At 35.5% G+C, this 18056-nt stretch overlaps 1 protein-coding gene across 1 annotated transcript in view; it reads left to right on the top strand.

Annotated features, from left to right (window-relative positions):
- The window catches only part of LOC120431394 (transmembrane protein fend-like), a 164789-nt gene that overhangs the window by 102075 nt on the left and 44658 nt on the right, over positions 1 to 18056 (top strand). Inside the window, exon 2 of the mRNA XM_052710077.1 lies at positions 3897 to 3944. Within this exon, the coding sequence (XP_052566037.1) occupies positions 3897 to 3944 (48 nt within the window). The remainder of the gene's footprint in view (positions 1 to 3896; positions 3945 to 18056) is intronic.

Here is an 18056-nt window from a genome sequence, read left to right as displayed (position 1 = left end):
AGAGTTGAAATTTCCAATAAAAAAATTATAACTTTCTTTCCTTATATCCAATTAATTTGCGTGCTTCTGGAAAAATGTTCCCTGCATCATTTCCCTTAAGAAATGATATGATCTGAACCATAATTCATGTCCATGTGGACTTATAACAATACTAAATTGAAATAAGCGAATTTTCGTCACATAGGAAAAAAGTTCATAAGAGTAGCGAAAAAACAATTTTGTTCTTTGTGAATACACTAGATAACAAATTCTATTATTCATTTGATTCATTTCATAAAAAAAATCATAATAAAGCAAAAGAACATTCTTCAACCCAAATTTCTCTCACGCACTTAAAGCAGTCAAACTTAAATTAAAATAACTCCCAGCAAATTTTCCTGAAAATCCTCTTTCCGAAAAAGCAACTCACCACCACACTTTTACCGAAAAGAAAAACTTTATCTTCTTACTGCCAGCCACCGACCGACTGAGGAGCGGCTATTGAACTGCTGTTGCTGCGTACATTGACTTGGCGAAAGTCCTGGGTCCTGGTGCTACTTGCGCTGTTCGAAGGAGCCAAATTATGTTGCTCTGCTACGCCCCCCTTTCTTGCTCCCTCACAATGCAATCGCAACGGATGATGAAGAAGAACTGCTGCCTGGGGATTCATAGCAGAGAAGTACCAGACCGTGGTGAGGAACCTTGGGTTGAGGAGGTGAAACTTATTTTATTTTAAATTTATCGCCGACGGTGCCCTCCAAGCCATGCTGCTAAAGCGGACACGGAATTTTGTTTAATTTTGTTTCTCCTTTTTAAATTTTTAATTTGATTAATCGTTTCAATCTTATTTCATAGTAAGAAAAAGAACACAAAATTTTATGTTAAAATCGTCGACGTGCCATCCAAGCAAAGATGTCACGCAGTGGACTATATATTGCCTTTATAAAAAAAGAATGGAGAGGTGGACCTTACTAGAAAGAAATAAGTAATACTTCAATTTTTTGAAAATAAATTCACGACGGTGCCATCCGAACACATTGCTAGAGTGTGTTAGATTTCATGTTCAATTATGTTTTTTTTATTTTCAATTGAAACAACATTTAAACTGAACTTTTTCAGCTAAAAGAAGCACTCACAAACTAAGGTCAAAACTCGCCGACGTGCCTTCCGAGCAGCGATGTCAATCAGTGGACCACAATTATCAAATTTCACCTCCCTTCTACAGATTCCTCAGTCGTACCGTACCGCTCGGTACTTGGAATGGAATCGATTTTCCCCGGCTCACAGCAGACACTTTCAACGACCGGCGAAGACGACGATGATGGTGAGGAGCGAGCTTCCGATTTCCATTTCATTTTCGAATGCTCGCACATTTTGTACGAGCTTTCAAGGGAGGGAGGGGTTGTCCTTGTGCAGGGGTGGTGGAGGTTAAATATTTGAACTTTTACGACACGCTTTCGAGGTTGAAGGGGGGAATTCCCCCCTTTTTGAAGAGGAAGGGGAGAAAGGAGTTGCGAGAAGGCAGCATCTCGAGGTCGTTTCCATGCCGGCTCGAGATATTGATCTGAGGAAATTCTTGCCAGCATCTCGTGAGAGGGGGTCTTCGAAATCTGAAGAAGCGGTTTTATGGAATATTGAATTTCTCGATTGCATCTTATTTGGGGTTTGTTTTGCGAAGGGGGGATTCGTTTGCAAATCGGATGCGAGTAAATCTCAAGTTGTGGAAAATAAGAAGATCGGATGAAGATGCAGCAATTGCAGCTGATTTGAAAAGACAATAATATGGTGAGTGAGATTGAATATTCTGACTGCATATTTTATCGGAGATGAAAATAAATAAAGAGATGCGATTTTCGTAAAGCAATCAAAATAGTTTCACCCTCTCAACTATATAGGAGTTGGTTCGTCCATCAAAATGACAAAAATGACAAAAATGACAAAAATGACAAAAATGACAAAAATGACAAAAATGACAAAAATGACAAAAATGACAAAAATGACAAAAATGACAAAAATGACAAAAATGACAAAAATGACAAAAATGACAAAAATGACAAAAATGACAAAAATGACAAAAATGACAAAAATGACAAAAATGACAAAAATGACAAAAATGACAAAAATGACAAAAATGACAAAAATGACAAAAATTACAAAAATGACAAAAATGACAAAAATGACAAAAATGACAAAAATGACAAAAATGACAAAAATGACAAAAATGACAAAAATGACAAAAATGACAAAAATGACAAAAATGACAAAAATGACAAAAATGACAAAAATGACAAAAATGACAAAAATGACAAAAATGACAAAAATGACAAAAATGACAAAAATAACAAAAATGACAAAAATGACAAAAATGACAAAAATGACAAAAATGACAAAAATGACAAAAATGACAAAAATGACAAAAATGACAAAAATGACAAAAGATGTGAGATGAGAGATGAGAGATGAGAGATGAGAGATGAGAGATGAGAGATGAGAGATGAGAGATGAGAGATGAGAGATGAGAGATGAGAGATGAGAGATGAGAGATGAGAGATGAGAGATGAGAGATGAGAGATGAGAGATGAGAGATGAGAGATGAGAGATGAGAGATGAGAGATGAGAGATGAGAGATGAGAGATGAGAGATGAGAGATGAGAGATGAGAGATGAGAGATGAGAGATGAGAGATGAGAGATGAGAGATGAGAGATGAGAGATGAGAGATGAGAGATGAGAGATGAGAGATGTGAGATGAGAGATGAGAGATGAGAGATGAGAGATGAGAGATGAGAGATGAGAGATGAGAGATGAGAGATGAGAGATGAGAGATGAGAGATGAGAGATGAGAGATGAGAGATGAGAGATGAGAGATGAGAGATGAGAGATGAGAGATGAGAGATGAGAGATGAGAGATGAGAGATGAGAGATGAGAGATGAGAGATGAGAGATGAGAGATGAGAGATGAGAGATGAGAGATGAGAGATGAGAGATGAGAGATGAGAGATGAGAGATGAGAGATGAGAGATGAGAGATGAGAGATGAGAGATGAGAGATGAGAGATGAGAGATGAGAGATGAGAGATGAGAGATGAGAGATGAGAGATGAGAGATGAGAGATGAGAGATGAGAGATGAGAGATGAGAGATGAGAGATGAGAGATGAGAGATGAGAGATGAGAGATGAGAGATGAGAGATGAGAGATGAGAGATGAGAGATTAGCTTGAGATTGAGATTGAGATTGATAATATAAAAAATTTACTCAATTATTGCTCATTTTTTCGCCAAAACTCTCCAACCAAAACAGCTTATTTTCAAAAGGATCTTGAACTGCATTCGAACACCACAAAATCCTTCCAAAGGGAGCAATCATTTGCAACTATAAAAGAGCATCGCTGAAATGAGGACTGACGACGACGACGTCGAATGCAGTTTCGCAGTGCATGCAAATTCTGCGCCACTAATGGACAGGAAACACGCGACCTGGTTGTTTGTGTGTCGACATGTGTATGTGTGCCACTGAAATAGCGTTAATTTAGTCGTTGTTAAAGTGCTCTCTTAGCTTTAGGCAACGATTTGTTGGGCAATCATGGGCTCTGAAAATGAACATGTTTCGTGTTGAGGGATGTAAAGATGCCAATTAAGGCAAATTTATCGAAATTTCGAGGTTATTACAGGAAAAATTAACAATTATACTTTTCACTTAACAAAATATGTAGAACAAATGCATTTTCGCTCCACTTTCAAACAAAACAATCAACAAGTGAAAGGTTCGTCACTTTTCAAACAATCGCCAATCCATTGATCTTATTCTTTCAACCTGTTTGCATTCATCCATCGCTCCACTCACTTAGTCACACAAACTAGTCGTCAACCGTCATCAATGTTTACTGATTTTCCCCATTGTTTTCCCCCTTTCTTTTCAGCACTCCACAAAGGAATCACTTTGCGCCCAACGCAGGGACTGCTCTCTGGTAAGAAATGCCCCAAACTCAAAACTCAAACCAATCAAACCGTTCGCTTTGAACAGTTTCGAGAGATTTACGATCAAAGCCAAAAGGAAAAGTATAGCGCGAGTTTTAAGCTGTTGTATTATTTATCTTAACACTTGTGCCACGCTCGTTTCTGAGTCGAAAGAGATCCCACGCGCAAAGTTCTTTGAGGGGGGAAAAACACGCGTGCCAAAGGTAAACATTGTTTTTTCCGCGAACCCAAACCCAGGATTTTATGCTTCCGAAATGGTTCCCCGAACTAACGTTTGTAACACCTCTGCGAGGAAAATGTTTTGAAGCTTGGCAGGGAGAAACGGATGGGGTGTTACAACAATGTTGCTTTTTTAACGTTTTTTTCTCGTTTCGGCGATAACAAGCGTTGAGGAAATCGAGTTCCGGAAAATGATTTAGCTTTGAACTTGTAGGTGAAATTCGGAGGAAATTCGAGTGCGATTCAGAAGGTTGATGTGTACTTTTGGCTAAAGGTTACTAACAATCGTAAACAGAATTAAGCTGGCAAAACATGTTTGTGAAAATTTGATCTAATCCATCCATACATTTTTTTTCCACCATCAAAAGAAATGCCTTATGTTTACACCAATCGAATTTTCTTTGTGTTTTTTTTTTGGATTTGGACAAAAAATTGTCTGTTTATTCCATTGATTTCTCCATACAAGTACCGTAAAACGGGGTGACTTTGATAGCCGGGGTGTCTTTGATAGGTTTGCGATTTTTCCGCAAAATGAAGAGTACAATTAAAATACGTACGGAAATGTTTAGAATCATACTGACCGTGGTAGAGAAGTGTTCAAAGTACCTCAAAAAGAACCTTTCATAAAATTTTGAAAAGTTTAAAAAGTTAGTTAACTATAGTTAAGCAAATGTTGATGAAAGTCATTATTTTAATCTTATCAAATTGTCATGATTTTCTCAATGAAAATGATTTTAAATCGGAAAACGGAATGCATTTTCGGATTCTTTGGACAATTTTCCACTAGGAGAAGGTTAAATAAGTTTGTAAATAATAAATAATATGTGTTTTAGAAACACAATTTAAAAAAATCTCCAAATTTAAAGGCAATTTCAAATGAACAAATTTCATGTAAAATGTGAAAAATTGTGATTCGTGCTTCGAATTCAGTATAAAATGCAATATTAATCGATAATTTTATAAACAAATTTAGTTTAAACAAATTTGAGGCAAAATTCCGACTTTGTAACAAGTTTACCTAAAATTTATATGTATTTTGTTAAAAAAGATTATAAATTTAGTTAACTAAATATAAACATTGATTTTTTCTTAAAAACTATATCAACTACTTCAGTGATGGTATATTTAACGTACAAATAAGGTTTGATCATCTTAAATATGATTTTAACAAAAAAATCTATGACTATCAAAGTCACCCCGGAATTTAAACTAAGAATTTTTAACGTAACTATTTTTCTAAACATTATTGAAAAAACTTTTTTTCCAAAATAGTTTATGGACTTTGTGTGGCCTACCCCAGTACATGTTTTAAAATTAATAATCTTGAGAAAAACCTTACCTGTTGGAAAATATTCCAAAAACAAATTGAAATCCTATCAAAGTCACCCCGGTTTACGGTACCTCAAGAAGAACATTTCATAAAATTTTGACAAGTTTAAAAAGTTAGTTAAATATAAATAAGAAAATGTTGATGAAAGTCATTATTTTAAACTTCTCAAAGTGTCTTGACTTTCTCAATGAACATGATTTTTAATAGGAAAACGGAATGCATTTTCGGATTCTTTGGACAATTTTCCACTGGGAGAAGGTTAAAAAAGTTTGTAAATAATAAATAATATGCGTTTTTGAAACACAATTAAAAAAATCTCCAAATTTAAAGGCAATTCAGTATAAAATGCAATATAAATCGATAATTTGATAAACAAAACTAGTTTTAACAAATTTCAGGCAAAATTCTGACTTTTTAACAATTTTACCTAAAATTTATATGTATATAGCTAAATAGCTTATACACTTAGTTAACTAAATATAAACATTGATTTTTTTTCTTAAAAACTATATCAGCTACTTTAGTGATGGTACATTTAGCGTACAAATAAAGTTTGAACATCTTAAATATGATTTTAACAAGAAAAACTATGACTATCAAAGTCACCCCGGAATTAAAACTAAGAATTTTTAACGTATCTATTTTTCTAAACATCATTGAAAAAACTTTTTTTCCGAAATTGTGCATGGACTTTGTGTGGTCTACCCCAGTACATGTTTCAAAAATAATAATCTTGAGAAAAACCTTACCTGTTGGAAAATATTCTTAAAACAAATTGAAATCCTATCAAAGTCACCACGGTTTACGGTATTAATGTGAAAAAGCAAATATAAAATCACTTCGTTTGATACCCTTATTGCATATTAAGAAAAATTTGGTCATTTTCGAAAAAATACGGTATTTTATTAATTTTTATGTGAAAAATTTGTTACAAATTTCACTTCACTTTAAAAATTAAAATTTTCGTATTTTTTCCGAAAATACTAAAATTTTCACAAAATATCGTATTTTTTCGAAAGTACTCAAATTTTCATAACTTGCAATATGGGTATCAAACGAAGCGAAAAGAATACTTTTTCACTTTATTTGAGTTTTTTGTAAAATACTAAAATTTTCACAAAATTCCGTAACTTTTCGAAAATACTCAAATTTTCAAATTATGCAATATGGTAATCAAACGAAGTAAATTTGTATTTGTTTTTTCACATTAATAGAATTTTTTTAAGTACTAAAATTTTCAAAAAAAACGGTTTTTTTAAATTGCAATATAGGTATCAAACGACGAAAATTTTGTTATGGAGCATACTCAATTTGATAGTAAGTATGCAGCATGGAAAATTTCGCTTCGTTTGATATCCATATTGCATATTTTGAAAATTTGAATATTTTCGAAAAAAAGGTAATTAGTGAAAACTTCAGTATTTTCTCAAAAACTAATCAATTTAAACAGCATACGAAATCACAATTAGTTTGATACCAATAATGCATATTTTGAAAATTTGAGTATTTTCGAAAAAAACGGTATTTGTGAAAATTTAAGTATTTTACAAAGATACTTCAGGAAAGTAAAAAATATGCATACAAAATTTCGCTTCGTTCGATACTCATATTCCAAATTATGAAAATTTAGTATTTTCGAGAAAAAAAACTGTAATTTGTGAACAATTTTGTGTACATATTCATACTTTGAAATAAACAACATTTTCAAAAAATATATTTTTAGTGAAAGCATTAAATTTTTTACATAATATGGTTAAATAAATTGTTTTTTGAAAGATTCAAAAAATGAGTACATTATCGGCGATAAGATTATCGCCGATAAATTATCGTACTAACGATAAAAATAACAATAGTTTATCAATTATCGTCAAACGATAATATTATCGACGATAATTTCATCGATTAACAACCTTGGTAGAAACAATAAATCCGATGTTATTTGTAAAAAAAGAAACACTAACTAACATTTCAAAAGGTCTAAGTGATAAAAATCTAAAAATCTGAAAATCTGAAAATCTAAAAATCTAAAAATATAAAAATCTAAAAATCTAAAGAACAAAAAACGTTACTTAATCCACCTTTAGGTGGTTGGTGCCTTCCTTTCATTTATAGAGTGATTCCAACCACCCCCTAACGTGATCGCAGCACCTAAAAGGTCTTAATAAAAATAAGTTATGAATATTTAAAAAAAAAAACTACCTGCATACTTTTTGTTTAGAACATACAGACACAGCCTTTTGAACGGCCCGAGCGGTTTAGGCTTTCAGGATTTTTGTGATATTTACTTGTAGAGTCAAAAAAGTTCAGTAAACTTCACTTATCTGTATATTACACTTTTTAAAGATTACATTTTTGCGGTAACACTTTCAACTTTTTTACGCGCACGATCCCATCACTCAACTATTTGTTGCTAATTTCATTAAGACCTTCGTCGAGCCAATTCTCTACGTTGAAGCCAGACTTGTCCTCCAGACCTCTGCGCCGAGCCATGCCAGACCCCGAACTCCTAAGTCCCGGGTGGACTCCTCACTGCGGCTAAGTCCCGACGGACTGCGGCCTCCACCGCTAAGTCCGGCTGGACTGGGGCCTCTGCTACTGGTGGCTGCTGGCGGGTCTGGCTGGTCTGGGGCTTCTTCAGGATCTGGAACAGGACTGGGCTTGAACTGGCTGGAACTGACTGGAACTAATCGACCCTCCTCAAGAATTTTGGGTTTTTATAGTCAGTCCCCGAAAACTCTGTAAAGATACTCGGTTACCCTAACGATCGTTACAAAAAAAAGTTGTTGTTTTGAAAAGCTCATTCGGAAAAGTGTTGCCACCTGTTGGTCGGTTTCAGACTGCTGAAGCTGAATTTTCACATGAATATCGCGAGAGTGCCACACAGATCTCATTACCCTCCTGAAGGTCAAGTTTGGTTGGGTTAAAAAGATGGGCCGTGGGGAAATGGGAAATGTAGGTACCTAAAAAGAATTGTCTTCGACTTCACCTACACAAAATCAAAAAAATTCATCTAGTGCCCCAACTTGCATAGGGAAAAATGAGATGCAAAATCACAAATACTCTAAAAAAATGCCAATCTCGGGTTAATTGATCGATTATCACCAATCCAGTAGAATATATGGGAATTAAGATCATTCTGGTGGAGTTCGTTGGCGACTAAAGTTCAGCTTTGAAAAGCAAGTGAAGTGTTTGGCCTTTTAGGGAATGTTAAAGTAGCACACGAGGTGCGTAGTAAGTTCTAATTAAGCTGGCTGTTAGTTAACCTTTCTTTTCTAGTCCTAATCTAGTACAAAGTGCCACAATTGATCCTAAAGCGTTCTGCGAACGCGTAAAACCATCAAAGATCGTGTAAGTTTATAAAATAATTATAACTAATATTTGAAACAACGCCAGCATAACGATTCACTTTAATTAGAATACAGCGAAACGTCCTAAAAAACCGCTGCTAGTGCTAGGAAAGGCCAATTGTGTGAAGTGCTTATAACAGTCAGGTAAGCACACTTGAAATGTGGTTAGATCTGGTCATAATGTGAAAAAATTACACGGTTGAATAGGTTGCCCACTATTCAACGTGGGTTTTTGGTCGGGAATCGACCAAATTGCGAGTTTCGATCGTCCGAAACGCTTCCCCTGACGGAACAACTCGCTTGGAGCCGACCGTGACGTCAGTAGACCGCCGCAAGCCCACGTGGTCGGTGCTTCAAGCTACGCCCGAAAGCGAGGTCCGAACTAACGAAGTGTTACGGTAGCGCCTGCTACATCCGGGAAAACCAACCCCCTCAAAGGAACAAACAAGAACTCCACCGTGCCCCTCGTCGGAGGAAGACGCTTTCCCTCTGGGCGACTGGGACGACATCTAACGCCATTTTGACAGATGTTAGCGGAGACGCCATAACCTCTGCACGAGTCGACATAAACCGGACGTCGATCAGTTCCTCTAGTACGTCTTTGGGGTAGAGTTTGGCGCCGACAACCAGTGAAGTGAACCGAGCGCGCGACTTTGCGCAGCACGCAGCGTGACGGGAGAAGCGCAGGACGACGTCCATGTGTGCCAGCAGCGATTGGACCCAGACCGATCGAATCGGAGACGGTGGCCAAAGGCAAACCGTTAGGAAAGCACCCGGGAGACTCGGCGGTGCTAACCGGAAACACGTGTCGAGCGGATTCCACGTGTACGATTTACGAGGTATCTATCCCAACCCAATCGGAAGCGGTGGCCATCGGCTTACCGTTGGAAAAGCACCCGGGTCGCACGCCAGTGCGATCGAAACACGTGTCGAACGGATTCCACGTGTCCGAAAAGCAGACGGAGTTGGAGAGCATCGTGTCGCAACGGTATCCAGATCGCAGTACGGGACCGCACGAGAGTCCGTTCAAAGCACCTCATCGTTGGACCGGCCCGCCTTCCCTAAGCCGGACCGGAATCAGAGCAGTGACCAACCCTGCTCAGAAGGTCAGATCTAACCCTCTTCTATACTGAGCTCGAAGAACTTTTTGTTAGTTTAAAGAACCTGGGAGACGTCCCAGCCGATGTGTTAAAAGCGTTAGGGTAATTAAAGCCATATTTGCCTCCAAATACAAAAGCTTGAGTTTAGTTCACACCACTAAGCTTGTTTGATTGGTTGAATCGAAGTTTAAAACGAATCTTGTCCACGGGCGTAAGTGGGAGAATCTATTAGGATTAGTGTGATCAGTTTGGGGTCGTGATTTTGCATCCATTCAGTTTTTTTTTGATTAGTATAACCGGATTTGTCTCCGAGGGACAGCTAATTGTATCTGTGTGGTTTCACTGATAACCCGCCTTGAGAAAGAGCCTTTTGCCGGGCCAAAAGAAAACAGCATTCAGCAGTCTCTCACTGGTTGAGGGTGGCGCGACGCCTCAGGCGTTAAAGCTGCTGTCGGTTGGAAAAAATTGCATACGTTACAACTCTACTAAGTTTTGTTCTGCTAAAAGTTGTCCGTTCCGATGAGAAGCATCGATGAACCTCATGAATTAAATTATGCAGACCTCTGCAATTCTTCATGACTTTCCGTATGGTGTAGTGAGTACACCTCAAAATCGGAAGTCATGGGTTCGAACCATTGTCGTGAAACTTTAAATTATGTTATTGGAATATCAAAATTATGTTCCTAAAACATTCTCAAAAATGTTGGTCAATAATGAGAAGGTCGAATTCTCCATTGAACAAACATGCCAATGAATTTGGTTAAGCCACACCCTCAATTTCCCCTGTGTAATAACATCGCACATTCATAATTGAAAGCTTAACCATTTTTTTGATTGCCTAACAATTGGCGAAATTTAATAAAGGGCTTTTCAGGTGAGGATGACTCATGATCCACACCTGTACCTAAGCTTAATTATTTGTCGCGCAACGCGAGCCGACGGGTAAAATTATTTATGCTTGCGTAAGCGCGCATGGTCAGAACTGTGGTGAGGATCGAAAAATGGACAAATTTAATGATTTAAATTTGAGGTCGCTGCACTTTGAAGAAAATGGCATCCCTCTACACGGCTTTTTCGTGGCGACCAGACTCGGTCATTTGAGGTTATGTTGAAAATCACCCTTTTTTGTAGTCGTCTAAATAGCCTTTTTATCATAACTTTTAACGACTAAATGAAACTGTACAATTTTCAATACCAAGATGTAGGACCTGAAAGTGAACCGAGTGGACCAAATCCGGACAAAATTCATTCAGCCAAAGCCGAGAAAATCAAGTGTTTATTTTTGATCAACATCGCCACACACGCACACATATTTGTTCAGAATTTGATTCTGAGTCGATAAGTAGGTCAAATTAAAAAGTTCATTTTCCAAGTGAATTTATAGCCTTTCCTCAGTGAGTGGAAATCTTAAAATCTCAAAATCTACACAGTTAATAAAAATCTAATAATCTTTTTAAAAAATGTAGTAATCTAAAAATGCTTAAAAAATCGATTTTTTAACTAACATTTCATAGTATTGTAAAGGTTTTGATTGGTCTAAAATAAATTTTAATGTTTGCAAAAAAATATTGTCACAGCTGAAAAGAACTCCGCAGTAACAGTTCAATAGGGCGTATCTGCGTTTGTAAACAAGCAGTCTCTCCCTGTCTTACTTGACGTGAACTGTCACTTGAGCAAAAGGGATAGACTGCTTGTTTACAAACGCAGATACGCCCTATTGAAATGTTACTACGGAACTGTTCCCAATTGTATACAAAATTAATTCGATAACATTTTTGACACTTTTGGCACTCTGCTGAATGTTCTCTAAAATTAACGTTACCATAAACCACCCAAAAGATCTTCCACGACGTTTTATCAAGTAATATTTCCATCATCTTAAATCTCCCTCCAAAAAAAATCCAGCAAACCTGGACGACCCAAGCTCCAAAACGGGTAGCGTTTCAGATTCGTTCCGCTGTCTGTCGGAAGAAAAACTACAGAAAGAAACATTGTTCTGGTTCTGGCAGGAGAAATGTGTGGCTGCACACCCCGGTCCAAGGTGTCATACCTGGAACTCGTAAAAAAAAATCGGAACCTTTCCTCTGAGGCCGCGGACGAGGTGTTTGCGCGTTGATTTGCTTACGTGCGTTTATGGAGTTTGGTGAAAGAACGAAAAAAGAAAACTCGACACATTTTTAGCACCTCTGCTCACCTTCTTTTGTGGCTTCCAGGTACCCAAGAGTTTGTGTTTTTTTTTCTCTCTTGAGGGAGGAACATTCTACGCGATCGGTATGGCCCGATAATGGGAAGTCTAAACAAACCGTGTGTGTGGTACGGTTCTACTTGCTCAGAACGACGACGAGCGAGCCTTCCAACGAAAAAGTCGTAAATATCGTTTTACGGCCTCGTTTTATGAACCGTTTTGTGAACGATTCCGGAACGTTATCAGCTTGGAATCGGTTCGCGCGGGTGCGGGATTGAGCCAGCAGCTTCCTGGTGATCTCGGGACCACGTGCTGCCCGGCCATGCCATGTGTTGTTCTGGGAGAGCTCTTTGTTCCCAGCTGATTATCTTACTTTGATGGGTTTTCAATTACGTACTTTGTGCGGGAAAATATAATGTGATTGCTTTGAATTATCTATCATTTGGGACTTTGTCACTTTGACGTACCTGAATGAGAAAAAAATACATAACAGATAGAAAAAAATATTTACCTGAAATTTTAAATTGCTTGCTATTTCGTTGACGAAACGACCTTCACAGTTCTAAAAAGTTCATTATGTAACTAAATATTAAATATTTAAATGGTGTTTCAGCACTCTTCGTATTCATTCATCTCAAAAAACTTCTATTTGCAACAGGTTGCTTTAAACTAAAATCAATTTTCTGATCTGCCAGAAAATTGTTTTGTCATTTTGTCACAAAAATCACTTTTTACACAAAATTGATTTATTTAAATCATCCGGGAAATCAGTTTTGCAAACAATTCAAGACAATTTTTTGCTTTTTTTTTATTTTTTTTAAATAAAATAGTTAAAAAAATGCTAAGTATGTTTTTTATCACAAAGACGTTTAAATTTGGGTAAAATTGAATAATTCAATTTATGATGACAAATTTGAAGTACAGTGGTCCAGATATTGGATTTTCCAAAAATAAAAAAAAACTGTTTTAGTGTTTTTGGAAGTGTATTTGCAAACGGAAAAGAGCAATTTAAAGCTTGAGCAAAAAATAGAGTGGTTTAAGATTGGGGTGTTTTTTATTTTTTATTTGATAATTAAAAAAAATGCATTAAAAATTAATTATCTAACTGATTTCAAAGGTTTCTTATTATTAGAGTTAGTAATTTTTTTACGATTCCGTGGACAGTCAAATTCAAATTCGAAAAAAAAATGAAAATTTCCGTTAAAATCCTTGAAATACTTTTTTTAAATAAATGCTTGAAAATACCAACTGTTAGCAGGGAAAGTATTTGCCGATGGGCCTCCAAAAAGCTTTTTTAATTTATTTCCTTCCAGTTAAGGAATTTACTAAAATCATGTATGGAGCACTTGTAGATATTTTACTAATGAACAACTTTGTAGAACATTGTTTTGTTCTAAACTCAATGCTGTTGACATTAGAGCGTAAACAAAAATCCCCTCACCATCGCGAGTGAGGGACGCCGATGGTGGCATTTTTGGACATTGTTTACGCTCTAGTGTCAACAGCATTCACTTTGGAACAAAACAATGTTCTACAAAATTGTTCGTTTGTACAAAATCTACAATTGCTTCATACATCATTATGGTGAATTCTGTAACTGGAAGGTAATAAATCAAACGAGGGCTTCGCGATGGTTTTTTGCCATTTGCCATCCCTGACTGTAAGGCTGTTTTAAATTTTATTTAAAGTTTTTGTCACCCCCCTTCAAGCTCGTCCCAAAAACCAGGGAGCAAAAAAAAGTTTTTTAAAAGAGTTTATATTATTATCAAAAAATGAAAGTGGAATCTACTGAAATAAATTTAAAATACATTCCCCTGCGTTTAGGATCAATATTATCATGCTTAAGTTAGTTCAAAAATCGTTTATATTTCAATGAATTTTCGAACCGCAAAAAGTTTTGTGTTCGCAATTTTTTTTTTCGTCAAATATTTTTTTATATTAATGATTGTTTTTTTTCTGTACTGGTGTTTAATACATTTTCCAATGGTATTTTCATTGACATATTGAAATACTGGCCTGTAATAGATTTTTTTTTATTTGTTCGTTTTATGTTACAACAAAATAAAATTTTTCTGGGAGCAAATTTCCCTGTGATTTCTACTTACATTTTCCATATTTTATTTAAAAATAAGTACAGTATATATGATAATGGTCTCATTTTACAGTAGAAAAAGTGAAAATCATGCTGTAAAACACAAAAACAAAACAAAAACAAAACAAAAGGTAATGGAGCAATTCCAGCCCAAAACAAGAATTTGTCAGGTACTTTTTTCTCGACCCTCTCCGATTTCAATGAAACTTTGTAGACATGTTATCCTACGCTTATATAAGCCATTTTTGTGTATATGGAGCCAGTTCCACACGATTATGACATTTGAGAAGGGCGTAAGTGTTTTAAATATTTTTGTAATTCGGAATTTAAATATTTCTGTATTTCGAAGCCGTTGCATCGTATCAATAAGTGGTCAAAGACAAACTTGTAGGAAATTTGACGGGCTTTTCGATAAAAATACACTGAAAGAAAAAAACACCCAACTTTTATGAGATTTTTTGATTTTTAAGGTTAAAAGTCAAATTTGAGGGGGAGCCCACGATTTTTTTTCGTTCAAAATTTTTGTGAAGATAGCCTAAGATGTTACAAAAAGACTCATGAAAAATGCAGGATGGAGAAACTCACCTAAAAAAATACAAAAATCATTTACTGAAACTGTTTTTTTGAAAAGTGCTCTAAACGTCAAAATTTTCAAAAACCGAATACGGGAATCGATTCTCCAGACAATTTTACATAAAAGTCTCCATATTGACCATTGTCCTAAGTCCAATCCTTGTGAAGTTACAGCGGTTTTAAAAATAAAAATGTTGAAAAAAAAGGTTTTTTGATGGTTTTTGGCAATTTCTATATGACAGACTTGATTTTTCAGTCTCGTAAATATTTTTACCAGAAAGCTCGTCCAATTTCCCATAAGTTTGTCTTTGACCACATTTCAATTAGGGTCTAATTAACATCTAATTGAAATGTGGTCAAAGACAAACTTATGGGAAATTGGACGAGCTTTCTGGTAAAAATATTTACGAGACTGAAAAATCAAGTCTGTCATATAGAAATTGCCAAAAACCATCAAAAAACCTTTTTTTTCAACATTTTTATTTTTAAAACCGCTGTAACTTCACAAGGATTGGACTTAGGACAATGGTCAATATGGAGACTTTTATGTAAAATTGTCTGGAGAATCGATTCCCGTATTCGGTTTTTGAAAATTTTGACGTTTAGAGCACTTTTCAAAAAAACAGTTTCAGTAAATGATTTTTGTATTTTTTTGGGTGAGTTTCTCCATCCTGCATTTTTCATGAGTCTTTTTGTAACATCTTAGGCTATCTTCACAAAAATTTTGAACGAAAAAAAATCGTGGGCTCCCCCTCAAATTTGACTTTTAACCTTAAAAATCAAAAAATCTCATAAAAGTTGGGTGTTTTTTTCTTTCAGTGTATTTTTATCGAAAAGCCCGTCAAATTTCCTACAAGTTTGTCTTTGACCACTTATTGATACGATGCAATGGTTTCGAAATACAGAAATATTTAAATTCCGAATTACAAAAAAATAAATAAAACACTTACGCCCTTCTCAAATGTCATTATCGAGTGGAACTGGCTCCATATACACAAAAATGGCTTATATAAGCGAAGGATAACATGTCTAAAAAGTTTCATTGAAATCGGAGAGGGTCGGGTACAACCGATTCCCTATTTGGCATGGAATTGCTGAATGATAAGAGGTAATGATAAGAGGTGGTAGATAAATACTATCAGAAACAAACATAAACTAAACAATATAAATGAAAAAAAAAATACTAAAAATGAAACAAGCCAAAAAATAAAACAAGAAAAGTTGAGTTTCTTTCTGAACAAAAGTTGCTCAAAATGATTAGGAGGGACGGGAAAAATAAAAAAACCTCCGAAAAAAAAAATTGAGCATTAGAGGGTTAAATCAGATTTTCATTCCCGTGATAACAGTTTGACTACCACTTTTAATTTAAATATTTTGAAGGAATAAGAAGAATCAAAATTGGCCTTCATACAATTTTTTTTCTTAGTCCTAGATATGTTCACGAAACTTGATGATTGGGTTTGAAGGTCCCCGTGGAAATTAGAATTTTAAAAACATTGTTTTTTAATTGATAACCTTAAAGTGCAAATTCCTATATCACTCTAAATCTTTGCTTTAGTTCTATTTGGTAGATCATGTCATGTCCAGCACAATCGTACGTCACTTAAAAAAAACAAATAAATTTAGCAAAGATTTTCTAAAAAATAAGCGAAATATAAAATTGATAGAAGCGTAAAACAAAAAAAAGGAAATGACTGAACTTTTCACCTAAGTATATTAAGGTAATTTTAACAATTGTCACGTTCCGTGAAATTTCCGTGATATTTGGCGTTTTGGAATCATTGTCCCCGAGAAAATTGCAATTTTTGAGCGTGAAAATCACTTAGCCTGCTATGATGTTTCTGATAAAATTATTTAACGAAGATTGTTAGATAAAATCTATCAGAAAAAAATGTTGGTGTCTTTGACACAGTTGTTCGAATTGGCAAGCTAAACAATTTTCTTGAAAAAATCACAAAATAATTTCCGAAAAATGTATTTTTTGAAACATCTTAATTTTTGACAAAGCTTTTCTTGAGTTATTAACGCTAGAATAGCTCACGTGGTTTAATGTCCAAATGGCCATATTTAGCAAAAAAAAATAGAGTCTTCCTTATGATTGAAGAATCCAGTTCACTTTTTTCTCAATATTACTTGACATGTTTTATTTAACTTTACATTTTGAGCCAAAAAAGAACAGAATTTTTTTGATTTTTGTTCTTTTTTGTTATTTTTCTCTGAAAATTCTTTTCATAAAGCCATTAAAATTCTTCGAATACCTTGAATATCGGGCAAACAAAAATTAATTGAATAAACACGCAAACAAAAATAAAAAAAAAGCATTCTCAATTTATGGGGAAGCGTATTTAACAAAAGTTCCAGAAAAGCGTGCACCATATTTTTTTCAAAGAAATCTTTAAAGTAATTAATTTCTAAAAGTAAAGTCATAATATTTCAGACAATTTTTAAAATTTACATTTATGGTTTGAAGGTTGTTTCCAGTGTGATTTTAAACTAACTGTTAGACTTATGTTTGAATGTCGTAAACAAATAAAACAATAAAAGCCCGTAACGTGATGTTAAATGGGTGACTCTAAACATCTTTAGTTACTTTCTCCCTTCTTTTGCCGCAGTAAACTTTCTTATTATAGAATAATTTAACGTCCACTTCCGGTTTCAATTTTACTCTCCAACCGTTTTTCATTCCTCAATCCCTGCCGTGTTAAAACACACACACACACATCCCCCCGTGGTGTCCTTACTTACTTTCTTCCTCCGTCGATGTCGTGCTTTAAAACGGAAAAAGAAAAACATTTTAAAACAAACATTTCCCATAAATCACGACAATTGATGCCACACACACCCGCTCCTCTCTCGTGCCATGTGCGGGACCTTAAGGGACCTTAAGTCGAACTTAGTCTGAAATGTGCTGCAAGTGGAAACATCCTGTCCTCGTTTTGCCCTTAACGGCAGCATGGCGGGTGCGCCCTCACCAATAAGTGTCCTTTTGCGAGTTGCATGCTTCAAAGTATTTAAACGAAAAAAAAGAGAAACGATTTAGTCTCGAACGAGGCTGTTTTGTAGGCGTTGTGCTGGCTTGTCACAGGTTTTAAAATCTCTTAACGCAGGTTTGAAATTTGATATTTTTCACTGAAACAAATAAAGTGCAATTTAGCCACACGTCATACAAATGTCTAAACTCCCCCGCGCCTGACAAGCCAGCACAACGCTGACATGGTGTTGTTGTTTACCATTTATCTCCTGCCACTCTGACAGG

Source organism: Culex pipiens, chromosome 1 (genome assembly GCF_016801865.2).
Source record: "Culex pipiens pallens isolate TS chromosome 1, TS_CPP_V2, whole genome shotgun sequence".
NCBI lineage: Eukaryota > Metazoa > Arthropoda > Insecta > Diptera > Culicidae > Culex > Culex pipiens.
This window is presented reverse-complemented; position numbering and strand designations above follow the sequence as displayed.